The sequence below is a fragment of the Nilaparvata lugens genome, chromosome 8, assembly GCF_014356525.2.
Source record: "Nilaparvata lugens isolate BPH chromosome 8, ASM1435652v1, whole genome shotgun sequence".
NCBI lineage: Eukaryota > Metazoa > Arthropoda > Insecta > Hemiptera > Delphacidae > Nilaparvata > Nilaparvata lugens.
The window spans coordinates 2,619,416-2,636,411 of NC_052511.1; the positions used below are offsets into that span (position 1 = coordinate 2,619,416).

At 34.8% G+C, this 16,996-nt stretch overlaps 1 protein-coding gene across 2 annotated transcripts in view; it reads right to left on the minus strand.

The window, feature by feature from the left end:
- The window catches only part of LOC111055251 (vacuolar protein sorting-associated protein 18 homolog), a 79,909-nt gene that overhangs the window by 13,235 nt on the left and 49,678 nt on the right, over window positions 1-16,996 (minus strand). For both annotated transcript variants that reach the window (XM_039433738.1, XM_039433737.1), the window contains exons 15-19: window positions 15,793-15,928; window positions 10,258-10,479; window positions 7,767-7,918; window positions 4,918-5,015; window positions 2,748-2,916 (exon numbers count right to left, since the gene is read on the minus strand). In XM_039433738.1, coding sequence (XP_039289672.1) covers window positions 2,748-2,916; window positions 4,918-5,015; window positions 7,767-7,918; window positions 10,258-10,479; window positions 15,793-15,928 — 777 coding nt within the window. The remainder of the gene's footprint in view (window positions 1-2,747; window positions 2,917-4,917; window positions 5,016-7,766; window positions 7,919-10,257; window positions 10,480-15,792; window positions 15,929-16,996) is intronic.

Here is a 16,996-nt window from a genome sequence, read left to right on the forward strand (position 1 = left end):
TAAAAGTGTCGACGACGGTGAAAATTCATGTCAAATAATCGGCTACATTACACAATGTAGAAATTAATTAACAAAATATTTCATCTTAATTATGAAATTATTGAAAAATATAATTTCTAGTTTTTTGTGTAGTTGAGAAGTTGATATTGTGGTAATTATTCATATTAAATCAAAAAGACTAAGAAATTGTCAAAAAAACCACAGATTTATTGATACTTAGAAAGACCGGTTTCGGTTATTACACTGACAATTTCTTAGTCTTTTTAATTTAATATAATTTCTAGCTTAATAAAATATAATTGATTATTTTAATCGAGAATGAACCGTTACACATCAATAAACCTGTATCAGCTACCGTCTATAGAAGGCATTGACAAGACAAAGGATCGGCAACGTTCTTCTCTTATCTTTCTCCACTGCCATTAAAACGTGGACCTCACATATACCAACAGAGCTTGAGAAAGGTCCACGTTATAATGGCAGTATTTGATTAGCATTGGTGTTGCTATCCTTGTCTATCATTCGACAAAGCAGATAGCGCTATCCTTTTCCACTAACCCAGATATGCCTGAATTAATTTTTTTCGAATTTTTTTTTAAATTTTCATGTAACCCTCTTTGTTAGAGGTCATACAACACATATTCATAGTTTTTTAAATTGCAAATATGTAAACCTTAAAATAAACAGGCGTCCTATATATAGGTCAGTAGGAGCATGGGGAAAAAATAGGTATCAACTGATAACAATGGCAGTGAGATAAAAACTAAATTTATTCTACATTTATGAACACAAACCAACAAGTGAAGAGTATTTAGTGTTTTCATGGGTACAAATAGTTGTTCATGGTTTAGTATGGTAGGTAACAAAACATTTTGTGTGCAGTCCAACGTCACTTTTCTGGCATCTAGTGGTACATTTAGTATGACACAGTCCACATCGGGTTTGCTTTTCTTGAGGAATCACAAAGTGGTTCAAGTGGTCAAACCTTGAGTCTGCTTTAGACATTTTTGATGACCGTCCAGCTTTAGATAAACGACCTTTACCAAATGTTTCGAGCAGGTTGCAGGCCAGTCTCCTTCGAAATGCTAAATGGTCCAGTTTACCTCCAGACATACGGTGCAGTTGCCAAGCATTTTGCTCTGCACTATCTATGCAGTCATTTATCAAGGGGAAATACCATTTCTTACCCCTGATCTGAATGCGGTACAAACTTACATTCTGATCAAATCGGTCAACTCCCCCCATTTTTTGATTGTATTTATTTATCATGTTTGGCTGAGGAATGAATATATGTTTTTTGTATTTTGGGAGAACCGTTTTTTAACGATGTAGAAATATAGTTGATTGACAAAATGTTTCAACTCAATTATGAAAATGTTTTATTCAATAATTCAAAAATATTTTTTCTTGACGATAAAATAAAATTGATTTTAAACAAGAATGAACAGTTAATATTACATCAGTTATACCGATATCAGGTGTCATCTATAGAAGGCATTGGGCAAGGCAGAGAATCGGCGGCAACGCTTTTCTCCTACCTTTCTCTCTGCCATTATAACGTGGACCTCACTATACACAGCTTTGACATTGGTTATTGGAAAGGACAGAGATCATAGAGTTCAATTCGTAAACGTTTGCCAAATTGATTGGGATGTGTAAAGGTGAGTGTGCACTAGGTCGGTGGAGCGGCGCGGCGCGGCGCGCAGGAGAGCGGGAAATGGAAGGTCCGTGCACTGCGAGCGCGGCGCGGCGCGGCACCGTTTTGTACTAGTTAGCCGTGATGTAGACTTGACAATGCGATTTGAATTAAGACATAGTTGATGAAGTGAGAGTTCTAATTTGAGATTGTGATAAGGTGGCAGACGTGAGTGATGAATAATCACTCAGATGAAGAAATGTTATTTTTGGCAGTTGTGGATGAAGCAGAGAAAGAGGATCTATCAAAGAAGAAAGATAAAAGATGTTGGCACATCCAATTAACTTAATCGTAGGTAATTGATTAGAACGGGAACTGGAAGACGACAGAATAGCAGGCTGTTTACTAAAGCAGAGGTCGGAAACAGCCGAGCTCTCACGAAATTACCCGAGCGTGGAAAATTTCCGACCTGACCTCCGTGCACTAGGAGCGCGGCGCGGTGCCGACCCCAGAGACTTTTCGAGATATTATATATTGGATTATTATTACTTTACTTTACTTTTCTTGTTCGTCACAATTATTAAACTGCATTGCGGGAGCAACGACCCCGCAGTATATGACACTTACATTTAGTTTCAATGAAAGCTTTTGTAATTTTGTTCATAAATTTCTAATGTATGAAACTGAATTTTGTTTTTCATGTATTTGTGAATTATTTATATGAATTTGGCAATAAATTTGATTTGAGATCCGCGCCGCGCCGTGCTACTAGTGCACGGAGGTACACTTGATCACATTTCAATTCCAGGTCAAAAATTCTCCGCGTCGCGCCACTCCACCGACCTAATGCTCGCTCTACTTTAAAATCGTAAATAATCAGGTAACCAGTGCAAGGTACTAATTGAAAACTTGACAGATTGAAAACTTTTAAAGAATTTTAAAAAGACCTATAACCATCCTCGGTAAATTAGGAATCTACATACAAAATTAAAATTTAATCAGTCCAATAGTTGAGACGTGATGATGCGTCTCTCGTGAATTTCCTATCCCGTGCATGTATGTACAAGCCAATTCTTTGCTATATTATATTATAGATAAGGTTTATTGTAACCTGCAATTCGAGTAGTCGGTGACGTTGCGTGTCGGGCAGCAGGCTGTCCAATTCGGTGACAAGACAGTCTCCGTGGAAGCGGTGTGAGCAGGGAAAGAAGTAGAAGGGCCGCATCAGCAGCTGAATGCCGCATGAGCTACATGTGTCCGACGGCTCTATTATGTCGTACCTACAACACATAACAAAAATCTGGTGTGGTACACTCACACAACTTTCTTTGCTCATTGAACTGTAAGCCTCATTCTTAAACGAGAATAATTTAGGGGAATAACATAATGACGATTGGCGGCAACATATTTGAAACTACGATCAGACTACTGTATATGTGTATAATATAATTTTATTTATTCATTTATTTATTTATTCATTTATTGTATGAAACACTATAATAATAATACAATTACAGTATGACATTGGAGGAAAACTAGACTGAGCCTGTACTATTTCTCTCCAAACATTTTGATAAAATGCTAATGTTGTCCAAAAGTTAAGGTTATGTAATCATACACTGCTTCGTCACTTGATTTTTGGTCCAGGAATAATGAATTGAAAATTTTGAATTTTGAAGGTTGATAATTGTTTTCAGAGTACTTTTTCCTTTGTGTAAATTATTGTGAAATTCGATTATTTTTTTAAAGGTCGTCAAAACAGCTGTTCTACAGATGAAATATCTCGACTATGTGTTCTTTTTATAAACTGCTCTACCTACCTACCTACCTCATGCACGAGAAGGAGGTTACAAAGTCCATTTCTCAAGAATGGGGTGGACCCCCCATTAGTTTCCCAGGAAGGAGACTCATGCCAGTTGATAGAGCTGATAAATAACTATACAGGGTATGAATTTGAAAAAAATTGGTGAAGTCATTTTTGAGAAAATTGTGAAAAACATGGTTTTTGTAATTATCCGCCATTTTTCTCAAGAATATTACGCCGTAATAATTACGGAGCTCCTGCAATTTTCCCAGGAATGAGACTCATGTCAGTTGATAGGGCTTATAAATAGCTATTCATGGTATAAATTTGAAGAAAATCGGTAGAACCGTTTTCGAGAAAACCGTGGAAAACATGTTTTTTTTGTAATTATTCGCCATTTTTCCGCCATCTTGAATTGAATTTTATTCAATTTGTTCACAGACATACACACATACATACACACAGACCAACACCCAAAAATCATGTTTTTGGACTCGGGGGACCTTGAAACGTATGAAAAACTTGAAATTAGGGTACCTTAATTTTTTTTGGAAAGCGATACTTTGCTCACCTATGGTAATACAATACTATGAATTACTCACAAATACTGACTCTACCTACCTAATATTTCGTAGCATAGAGAAAGGAAAGCACAAGAGGATATCCATCCCATGGTATGTTCGGGCGTCTATGTTAAGGCTGTTCGGTACACTTTTTTATTATTTAAATTGGATAATCTTCACCAATATAATTGTTAAGATCATTAAAAGATTGAGAAAAAGTGGCAACTGACATTTTTAAGTGGTCTAATGAGCGAGTTATGGGTTGTTGAAGTACTAACATTCCAGATTCCGTTTTCTTTCCAGATCATAAACGGTTTCGACAATATTATTGGAACTTCTCTTAAAAATTCAAAAAATGTATCTTTCCAAACTAGAACATTTTATTCCCATAACGTACATAAATAAAAAAGTAACATTTCTTGTAAATTCGATAACTTTTTTATTTTGGCATTAGTCGCGAAAAAACGCATATTAGAACAAAGCCAATGATATACTGAATGTATTAGAAAAAACTCCAATGGAAAATTCGAAACCGTTTATGATCTGGAAAGAAAACGGAGTTTAGCACTTCAACAACCCATAACTCGCTTAAAAATTTCAGTTGCCACTTTTTCTCACTCTTATAATAATCTTAAGAATTGTATTGAAAAATATTATCCAATTAAAATTAAAATAAAAAGGTGTACCAAACAGCCTTAACTCAAGCTGATAGTCCTGGTACTTCCTTTTGGTGAAGCTATGAAACGCTGGTAGACTCTCATGCTGTGCCGTTCTTACACTCTCAACCCAACAAAACACTAATTGGAAGATAAACACCATATACCATAGGATATCTTCTTATGCTATATTTTCTCTATGATACCAGTTGAAATAAAATGAAGTTGCATATCGAATAACAGTGGATTTATGTTTACCTTTTGCGAAACTCTTGTATTTCCTTCCTGAGAACTTCGGCCGACTTGGTGGTGTCTTCAATTTCGTCTTTCAAATCTTGTATGTGTTGATTGTACTCCTGTCAATAAAATATTGATAAAAATTACTACACTGAAATCAAATCAAAATTTACAATCAAATAACCCAAATAATTTTTTTATTTCTATCTGCGAGACCGTAGGCTACACAAACTAAATACAATAAATTCACTTAGAAGAAAAACAGAACCATACAAATGTCTTCATCAGACATTTTAGACTAAGGACTATGATCCGTTTTCATGACTTTGTCAATACATGTATAATTGTGAACGACAATAAAAACATCTGATTTGATTTGATCAACAAAAGCTGTCTATCGTGAGCTACATTTCAATATTCAATATCAGGGCACCGAGCTTCGCTCCTTATTCATTTATTGACTTTTCATAAACCGAACACAATTCTTTAAAATGATTGGGGAAGTACTTAACAGGCACAGCCCAAACTGTTTCTCTCCCGAATTTTGATTTATACACTATAAATAGTCCAGAAAGTAGGTTATGTTCCATACACTTGAATTCAGGTTCAATTTTCTGTTCAAACATTTGAAAACAGAAAATTTATAATTTAGATTATGTACAAACCAAATTAAATAACAAAATAACACTCACTAATCACTTGAAATCGTCAAATAATGATCAACTTTGAAAATTATGATATACTCTAGTTTAGGAGGATTATCATGTCATGTCAAAAAATCAGATTATGTTGATCAAATCGATTAAATTGTCTGGCTAGATGAAATTTCTCGCTGATTGATTATGATTACACAGCTGGAAATAATTCTGTCTCTCTCCCATACAGGCACACGCATCTTCTGTTATCGAGAGACGACGAAATTATCATCTGTTTTCCAAGGATGAATTATCCTTTAAATGTCGTTCAGCGAGTTTTCCAAAGAATGATACCTAGTGCAATCGAATCTTTATATCATAAACCTACTATGTTCCAAATTCCATAAAAATCGTTAGAGCCGTTTTCGAGATCCGTAAAAGGATCCGAAAGGATCAGTGCTAAGCACTGATTACCGAATCAGTCTTTGTTGGCAGCATGTGTAAAGCCATAGATTAAAATAATTATATAATGCATTTCAAAGAAAAGGAGCACAGTCATGGTAACTATATACAAAGCAGTTAACAAGAGAATGTATTCATCAAGAAATACTTCAGATACTCATGTGAAATCTGTCCTTTACTATTAGGTGAAACAAACAATAAGTTTCAAACAAAACACCTTTCTACTAAGACGTATATTGAGATCCAAGTTATAATGACCAGCGTTAAAAGAACAGCGTTGCCAATTCTCTGCCTTGCCACTGCCACTAGAATATAGCTAATTCCGGTAAAGTTGATGTAATATCAACTGTTCTTTCTTGTTTGAAATAATCAATTATTATATTTTGTTTGTCAAGAAAACGTATTTTTCAATGATAATATAATCAATTTTAAAATTGAGATTAAATTTCTAGTACATAAAATATATTACTACATTGTTTAAAAAAAATAAGGTACGTTCCGGAGCTAGAAAAAGATAGCGCTATCTGCTTTGTCGAGTGATAGACACGAATAGGGAATAGCAACATCAATATTAATCAAATACTGTCATTATGACGTAGACCTCACTATAGATATAGTTGGCTCACAAAGTCCGCTATCCAGACATTTTCCCACAGCAACAACAATTATAACAACTAATTAAATAAAAAGACTAAGAAATTGTCAAAAACCACAGATTTATTGATAGTTAGAAAGACCGGTTTTGGTTGTTACACCATTATCAATCTCTGATAAACTCATATCAGAGTTTATCAGAGACTGACAATGGTGTAACAACCGAAACCGGTCTTTCTAAATATCAATAAATCTGTGGTTTTTGACAATTTCTTAGTCTTTTTATTTAATATGAATAACTACCACAATATCAACTTCTCAACTACACAAAAAGTAAAAATTATAACAACATTATTATTAGTATTAAAATGCAGAGCAATATCAACTTTCGATGTTGTACTACTGAAGCAATGTTCATGTTATGATAACTAGTAGTTCTGTGAACAGTAGACCTCGCGCAGTTATAAACCGCAGCCTCCTCTTATACTGTCCATTAGAGTAAATCCTGTCTGAATGTCGTGTCGGCGAGATAAAACGGCTAATGGCTGTTCGGGTTGGTGTATCAAAAATGCTAACAACAAAAGCTAATCTCCTTCAAGACATACTGGCAACAGGACAGCCCGAGTTCAAAGCAGAGAAAGTTCGAGAGACAATACTATTATGTTATTTCAGTTATTAATTGCATGCGTTATTGCAAGCAATCAATAGTTAATTTAATAGTGCATAGAAGTTGCATGCAATGAGGCATGCAATTAATAGTCTACACAGCTGTTGATTTTTTACCAAGTTACATTGAGATATTGAATTGCATGCGTCATGGAAAGCAATTTATAATCCACTTGACAGCTGATTTATGATGAATAATTCTATAGTCTGAGTTTTACTCTAATATTGGCGTATGAAGGAGGCTACTTTTTCCTTTTATATTATCCTTGAAATGCAAAATTTCCAAAAACCTTGTATATACGTCGACGCGCAATTTAAAAAGGAACATACCTGTCAAATTTCATGAAAATCTATTACCGCGTTTCGCCGTAAATGCGCAACATATAAACACATAAACATTAAAACATTTAAACATTAAGAAAAATGCCAAACCGTCGACTTGAATCTTAGACCTCACTTCGCTCGGTCAATTATAAATTAGTCAATTATTACTACTGATATCATAATTTTTACCTGAAGAGACGAGCAAATGGCATCCTTGAAATGATCAATGGTAACAAAATCGGAGAAAAATGGCAGAATGTCTTCAATCTTGAGCAGCTCGCAACGTTGCAGAAACTGCATTGCTTGCTGGATATCGTTCTTCTCCCTCACTACATGCTGGGCTGCAAACATCAGAAAAAAACATTCAATTTCAATAAAGAAAGATACTAATAAATTAGAGATAAGATAAAACATTTATTCAACACAGCTTTTTCACAATAATTTGTACTCGACTCCTACAGAACAGTGAACGAAAATATATATAATTTAGATGTTTTAGGATGAAAACATAGTGGAGCGGCGACGGTGGAGTGTATCAGAGAAGGAAGCTGAGGGTGTCTAGATAATGGAATCTAAATATTATTATTCTGTCAATTTATTTTAGAGGTCAAAGCCAGGCAATATCCCTTGAACAATATAACAAAATAACACATTATGTTGTTCAATCTACAGAGTTGTGCAGATGAAACGCATGTTTTTCGAACAGCCAGTACTCGTCAATGGGAGGAGGTATTGCTCTGGAACGAATGTTGGCAGACGACCCATACGATGCCATTTCAGTTGCTATGAACGTTGGAACATACAACATCGTGTGTTCGCTGTTGAGCAGTTTGTTTAGAAACAATGAATTTGTAGTCACAGTGCAACGCTTTTCGTCGATATTTTAGAGTTGAGGGTCGAGGTGCAATGCCCGATCGAAATACTGTACTCCGATGGGTTGCAGCGTTTAGGAGTACTATTTCTGTGATGAAAAAGAAACCACCTGGTCCTCTCCGTTCCCCGGAAAGTGTAGGCCGAGTCAGAACGGCAGTTGTTACTAGTCCAAGACGATCGACTCGACGACACTGACTCGTTCTACATTTTCAGGAGTACGAACTGAACGGGAAAGACCTGGTGGTTTCTTTTTCATCACAGAAATAGTACTCCTAAACGCTGCAACCCATCGGAGTACAGTATTTCGATCGGCCATTGCACCTCGACCCTCAACTCTAAAATACCGACGAAAAGCGTTGCACTGTGACTACAAATTCATTGTTTCTAAACAAACTGCTTAACAGCGAACACACGATGTTGTACGTTCCAACGTTCATAGCAACTGAAATGGCATAGTATTGGTCGTCTGCCAACATTCGTTCCAGAGCAAATCTAAATGGTTAAAAACAAGAAGCGGAGTACCTCAGGGAACCGTGTTAGGTCCTTTGCTATTTTTACTTTACATTAATGATTTGCCTTCTCATCTAGATCCAGCTCACTGCGTTTTGTATGCGGACGATGTCAGTATTCTACTAAAAAATGATAGTCAATCTAATATGGACTTACAATGCCAGGAAGCTCTTCTCAAATTGGATAATTGGCTAGCTGCAAATATGCTGAGCTTAAATTATAGTAAAACCAAAGAAATCCCTCTCAGGACGTCAAGAGGGGCTAATTTAAGGATTGGGAACCGCGACATAGAGTGTGTTAGAGACATAAAAGTACTTGGGATAGTTGTAGATTCAGATATTTCATGGAAACCACATTTGGAACACTTAAAAGGTAAACTTAGCTCTGCAATTTTTGCTATCAGAAATTTAAAATCATTGCTTAAAAAAGAAACGCTCAGACAGGTTTACTTTTCATTATTTCACTCCCTTTTGACATTTGGCATAGTTTTCTGGGGAAATTCAAGTGATGTTATTCAAATATTCAGACTACAGAAATGGGCACTGAGAGTAATGTCGGGAGAAACAAGACGAACTAGTTGCAGGCCTATTTTTAAGGAATTAAAAATCCTTCCCTTGTCTAGTTTGTACATTTTTGAAACTATATGTTTTATTAAGAGACACCAACACGAGTTTAATACAGGAGAGGCATTTCATAGCTATGAAACTCGATATAGGCACAATTTAAGAGATGGAGTTCATCGAACAAATCTTTACCAACGGGGAGTGAGAAGCGCTGGTATAAGATTGTTCAACACGTTACCAACACATATAAAAGAACTGAACGGTAAATTTTTTAAAACTAAACTAAAAAATGAGTTGTTGACTATTTCCGCCTATTCAAATGCGGAATTTACGGCCACTATGAGCAATAATACTTAGGATATAGTGACTATTCTATTCTATTGACTTATTATTTTGACGATTCTACATACCCCTTTTATAGGTGGTCAAAAGATGAATAATAATAATAATAATAATAATAATAATAATACCCCCTCCCATTGACGAGTACTGGCTGTTCGAAAAACATGCGTTTCCTCTGCACAACTCTGTATAATGATAACAGCTGATAAATTTGAAAATTGGTGAACTAGAACCCCACAAAATGGCGATTTTGCAATGCATCACGGGATTGTGTCATGACCTGTATTTATAGACCTTGAACAGAACAGATGTTCCATTATTAAAAATGGTATATGTTGACCAGGTGACTGCGCTTGCGCTGTTGGACAAACTATGAATGGTGGGTGACTAACCGATTTTGAGCCACAACTTCTTGGTGGTGTCAGTTCGAGCCACGGCCATGGCGACAGTCTGCTGAGCCAGGTCGACGCTCACTGATAGGGCCAGATCGACGGCTGCCTCCCACAGGCCGAGTAGGGCGGACAACTGGACGCATGCCTCGGTGCAGCCTCCCTGTTCGCGGCACAGTCGCAGCGCGTAGCGCACATCGTAGTTCACCATGCTTGCTTCTTGCCCTACAAAACCATCAATAATTAATCACTTTACATATTAATATCGGGGCACCGAGCTTCGATCGTTATTTATTTATTGATAAACAAAACACAATTCTTTAAAATGATTGGGGAAGGACTAACAGGCACAGCCCAAAACTGTTTCTTCCCCGAATTTTGATTTATACACTATTAATAAAAGTCCAATCATTAGGTTATGTTCCATACAATTGAATTCAGGTCCAATTTTCAGTCCAAACATTTGAAAAAAGAAAAGTTTTAATTTAGACTGTTTACAAACCAAATTGAATAACAAAATAACACTCACTAATCACTCAAAACTGTCAACAATTTTTAATCAACATTTTAAATCATAAAGTTCATATTCCATCATTCATAAATTTATTGAATTTCAATGTACCTTAATATGCTAGGCCTAGAAAAAATATATTGTTCAACATCCCTTTTGTGAGAACTACTCATCACTATAATTCGTTTCTTATTAAAAGTCTAAGATTATATAATACTTTGAATGAACATATAGATCAGTTTTCGAACTCATTTAATGTATTTAAGAAAAATTGTGAAATGAATTTATCTTGTAGCTCGTTTGAGTCATGAAATGTTTATGAGCTCTGGCTGAAACACTTTTTGTTTTCTTTATCTTTATTATTAATTTTTATTATTATTTCAATTTTTGATTTACTTTTTATCTTATTCTCTTCTTTATTTTTTTCCATAATATTTTTCATCTTTTAAGTTTTATTTATTATGTAGTATGGTTATCGATTAATTGTGTAAAAAAGGCTCTTCATGGTATTGTCTGTGAGCCTTTATATGTATACAGTATGTATATCAATAAATAAATAAATAAATAAAAAACTGTAAAATAACGATAAACTTTGAATATTATGATATACTCTAATTTAGAATGATATACCATGTCATGTCAATAAATCAGATTATTTTGATCAAGTCGATTAAATTTTCTAGATATTTCTTGTGAGATAAGCTGATTGATTCAACAGCTGAACATAATAAGTCTCTCCCCACACAGGCACTCGTATTTTCTGTTATCGACAGACGACGAAATTATCATCTGTTTTTCCAAGGATGAATAATTATTGTCATTTTCATGTCCTTCAACAACTTTTCCAAGGGATGAGACACTACCTCCGTAAACAAAGCCGTAGTGCATTCGTGTGACGTCAACACAGGTAGGGTTCCTACACCAATAAAAATTCGTTGATTTCAGCTGATATATATCAGCTAGTGTTTTTATTGGTGTAGGAGCCCTACCTGTGCTGACGACACACGAATACACTAAGGCTTTGTTTACGGAGGTAGTGGATGACACCTAGAGCAATCGAATTTTCATATCACAAACCTACTATGTTTCAAATTTCGTGAAAATCGTTAGAACCGTTTTTGAGATCCGTTGGACATAAATATTTATAACCATATAAATAAATACAGAAATTGCTCGCTTAATGTGATAGGATTATTATTATATTTTACAGGCAAGAATAACCCGCGCAGAGGCAAGCGTCTGTGAAAAACAAAATCTATTTAAGGGAGTGATCACATTAAATTTAATTTAATTTGGATGGAAAAATACCAGAAAAGGTAAAGATTACAATGTATAAGATGTATTTTGTACCTATCATATTGTATGGTGCTGAGACATGGACGATCACAGAGTAGACTACAAACAAAAGAAATGAGGTTCCTCAGGGCAATAAAGGGAAAGACACGTAGAGACAGAGTTAGGAATGAGGAGATAGGAAGAGAACTGAGCATGTAAAGCATAAGGGGAAAGATATGTCATGAGACTAGGCTGGTTTGGACACGTGGAGAGAATGGTAGAGGATCGGCTGCCAAAGAAAATGGAAAAGATGAGAATTGAAGGAAGGAGACCAAGAGGACGGTGGTAGGACATAGTTGAGAAGAGAGGATAGAGATGGCGACAGGTTGAGGAAGATGGATAGGCATTGTTCATACCCAGATCCGGCACTAGCTACAACGGGACACGGATATGTATGTATCACATTGAATGTGAAAAGGGGAGAGTGGGGTACAGTGGAAAAGTTTTTGATCTTGAATTTTTTATTGTATTAAAATATCAGTTTAATAGAACCAAAAATATACTAGCATGTAGAGTGGAAGTCCTACTTTCATAATTATATTTTTATTTTATTAGTATACTGTATTATTATTTTTATTATTATTATTATTTGTATAATATATTTATTTTATTAGTATACTGTCACCTGGTCATATGGGACTATATATGAATCATATATTTATCTCATATTGATCAGGATTTTAGAGTTTTAATTTAGAAAAGTTTAATGAACAGTTTTTTTGTCTTTGAACAATTTTTGTCATCGACAGAAAGATTGTTTATTTCATTTGTTGTCAAAATTAATGTAGCTTCTCTTTTGTTTTTAATAAAAAACGTGCCGCTTGTGCGACAGATAAATATATGTACTTGAGATGGCTTTCATGTTTGGCATTGACTGAGTTATATTTGATACCCAAAATTTTTCTTTTGGTCGGTGTGTGAGCTCGTTCGATAGGACTGTGAGTAAAGTCCGGCTGTTCTGGTGAAGGGGATAGATTTTGCTCTTGTTTTATAATACAGTTTTCCTGTCGCAGTTCGGGCAGTTTGAAGAGAATTGTATTATTGAATAGGACGGGATCTGAACCCATTTCATTGGATCAGTTATTTTGATTTTTAATTAATAATTAACGCCGCGAAATACCAGTGGATGCCAAAGTGGGAAGCTATTTCAAAAAGGTAGGTGACTACTGAATCATTGTTCTTAAATTTTTCATAACCACAAACATTGAATCCTCATTAGCAGCAAGCGAGTGTTTCCCCATTAATTCATATAAAATATTGTTTTATAATCAAATTAATCTTGTTTTGTTCAAATGTAAATATGTTAAAGACTCATTAAAGTTCTAGTTATTCTGTTCATTTTTTGTATTCATAGTTCTTTTCCCTTACATATTTGGTTTGTAAGCACATCGTGCTTACAATACCTATGGAAATATGAAAAAAATGTTGTTAACCCCTTACAATGTGGTCCACTGTGCCTCTTAATGGGGACTTTGGGGTACTCTGGGACACTAAAATAAAAAAACTGTTTATAATTAAAAAAAAATGAATTCATTTGACACTCTTTATATCAGTAACTTTAGGAGGGATGAGAATCTAGACAAGTCAACATTAAATGACATTTGTTGCATTGTTCTTGCTGTGCTACCATGTGTTGTAGGAGGAGAAAGTTTCAGTTCAACATCACCTTCCAATGCGAAGTAAGTTTTTCGTCTCCTTTGACAAATTTGAACCCTGGTAAGATTCTCTTCAAGTATTTAACGCAGTAATCATTGTCATCAGTTTTTTCAACGATTTCTGCAGCATAATAGTTGACCGATTTTTCCCCACAAACTTTCACCAATACAAAATTGCAGTCCCACTGTGCCCCAGAAAAATTATCCTACTGTGCCCCATAGGGCTCTTTTAGTTTAAAAACATTATACAAAAGCTGTTTCTGGGAAAATGACAAATAATCATACCTTATTCGGTTGAATACATTATAAACTTGATTTTAGCATCAAAAGCTCATAACATCAATATATTTTTAATGTTTTTTTAGCAAGAATCTTAGCTTATCTTCTTTTTACTATAGGCGTCAGAAAATTAGGTTATGTTGCCCTCTCCAAAAGTAATCGCAACAAAATGATGGGCTTCTCATCACATGATCATAATCAGGTTTGCCAACTTATAAATTAGTAATTTCTCTAATATTGTTGGAAATAAAGAAAAATTCTCCATCGTCCCACTGTGCCCCATGTCCCACTATACCCTACTCTCCCCAATGTGTAAGTGCATGCATGAGAAAAAATCTGGAAAGAGCAATATGAACTGAAAGAGTAATAGGAACGCGAGCACTTGCTGGTTACGTTCAGTGTGAGCAGCTACATGCAAGTCACAACTTGTTTCAATGGCACTTTCCAGATTTTGTTTCTCAGCTTATGCACGATCTGACGTGCACTTGTACATACACGCATTCAATGTGATCACACCCGAAATTAAGGGTAGTTCAAGTCATAATCACTTTTTTTTATCATTTCTCGGTTTTATGGTTCATTATGTACTTCGAAATGTGCGCTTTCCAATGGTGTCTGAATCACAATTCTATGTAGACTGGAAACGATTCTAGCAAGTTTTCAAAAATGTTCTGCTTGAGTATTTTCTTCAAAATATACGACATTGTAGGCTTCTACTTGCGTTTTTATTTGATTTGTGCTCCACTGACAGTAAATAATTTATTCAAATTCCTTTACTATTCTATTGTAACCACGTATTACTTTGCTTTTCAAGTTGGTATCACTGACATTCCAGTGAAATAGAAATCTAGTCATCCAGTGTAACTATGTTATGTTTATTTGTTTACATCTGACTTGGTGTTTGTGACTTGTGAAGTGAATTTTAGGTTACATGATTCTATTTTGCATTGCACAGTTTATTTCATTCAATAAAACATGCCAAGACAAAAAAGTTGGAAATCTAAAAGAAATTTTAGAGGAAATAAGTTTACAAAAATATCTACTGATAGAAATACGGTGACTAGTGAACAGACTAGTAAAGCTGGGCCCAGCAATGCGCCTGTTACAAGTGCTTCGAAGAAGAAAATTTCAGACAATTTTGAACAATTTGAAGTTTTAAATGCTTCATGCAAGAACTTGATCATATCTTTTGATATAATTTCTTTGATATTTTTAAAGTTCGCGAAATGTGAGTATTTTGATGTGAGTAATTTATCATTACATCATTTTTAGTTTCAATTTTATGCAATGTTTTTCATTTCTATTGATTTCCCAGAAAACATATTTTTCAGTACTTAGGTACACTTATTTAGGAAACCATAAAAGATAGAGGGTTGTGCTTCACACAACATGTTTATATGATTGATATCTTACTCCTGTAGTAAAATGAGGAGGATGGGATAAAACGTGTTCAGAAAAAAAATAAATAGTACAATTTTGGGCAGAAAAAAATGGTCAAGATAAAAAAAATCATAACTTCTGAAATATTAGAGGTAGGGACATGAATTTACTACAGTAGATTGATTTTATGCTGATAAAGAAGCATACAAAAATTCAGAGTCCTGCCTCCATTAGTTTTTGTGTAATTGGTACCGAAAAACTGGTAATTTAACATGGGAGGTATAGGCGACTTGGAAAAACACCAGAGAAAATACCTAACAAATTCTAATCCATTTAAAAAAACTTGGAAAAAAATGAAGTGGAATGAAGTTAGTCTACCTTGCATAGCCAGATATCGCATGAGCCGATCAGGTTTGTGCTTCACATAGAGTGACAGCAGATAGTTATGCACAGCCTGCTCTTGGCAATTGATTTGGCCCACACAGAACTCCAGGTAGCGAATTATCTCATTTATCTGCAAGCAAACAAGTAGAACATAAAGCTAATCATCACTCATTTATAGAATCACAACTATTAGCCCACTCGCACAAAACCTATAGAGAGGTCCACGTTATAATGGCAGTATATGCAACATTTTGTGTTGCTATCCTTGTCTATCATTCGACAAAGCAGATAACGCTATCCTTCTCTACCTCTAAACAAGGTCTATGAATACAGGTCATGACACTCATGTTCCTCATGGAGCGGCCATTATATGGGGTCTTTATAGCGGTACATTTGAAATTCCAATCTGCTCATGACAAAATCATGCATTATGCTTTTTAAAAACAATATTCTGGTTCAGATAATACGTAAATTCAGGTTTTCGATTTTTTAATAATGAAATTTCAATAATAAATGGTCAATAATTAATTATTAACAATATTGTTCTTATTCTTGTAACTTGTTATGATTCATAAGGCATTGGGACAAAAGGCTAACCTCAAAAACAGTTTAAAGTTCCCAATCAATTAAATCTTAAAATCAACAAATCAGTTCCTAGTTGGAATCTAAATATTATTATTTTGTCGGAAGAATTTATTGATCGAGCGAAGTGAGGTCTAAGATTCAAGTCGACGGTTTGGCATTTCTCTTAATGTTTAAATGTTTATATGTTGCGCATTTACGGCGAAACGCGGTAATAGATTTTCATGAAATTTGACAGGTATGTTCCTTTTTTAATTGCGCGTCGACGTATATACAAGGTTATTTTTGGAAATTTTGTATTTCAAGGAAAAAGGAGCCTCCTTCATACGCCAATATTAGAGTAAAAATAAGATATAGAATTATTCATCATAAATCAACTGACAAGTGATTACACAGATGTGTGGACAAGCCAGTCTATTGCTGTATTTCCATAAGGTCTATAGTTTCAATCAGGTACTTGTGGATGAGAATACTGCGTGAGGTCTACTGTTCACAGAACTACTAGTTTTACAATTCAAAACCAAGCAATATTCCTTGAACAATATAACACATCATGTTGTTCAATCCATAATGATAACAGCTGATAAATTTGAAAATTGGTGAACTAGAACCCCAT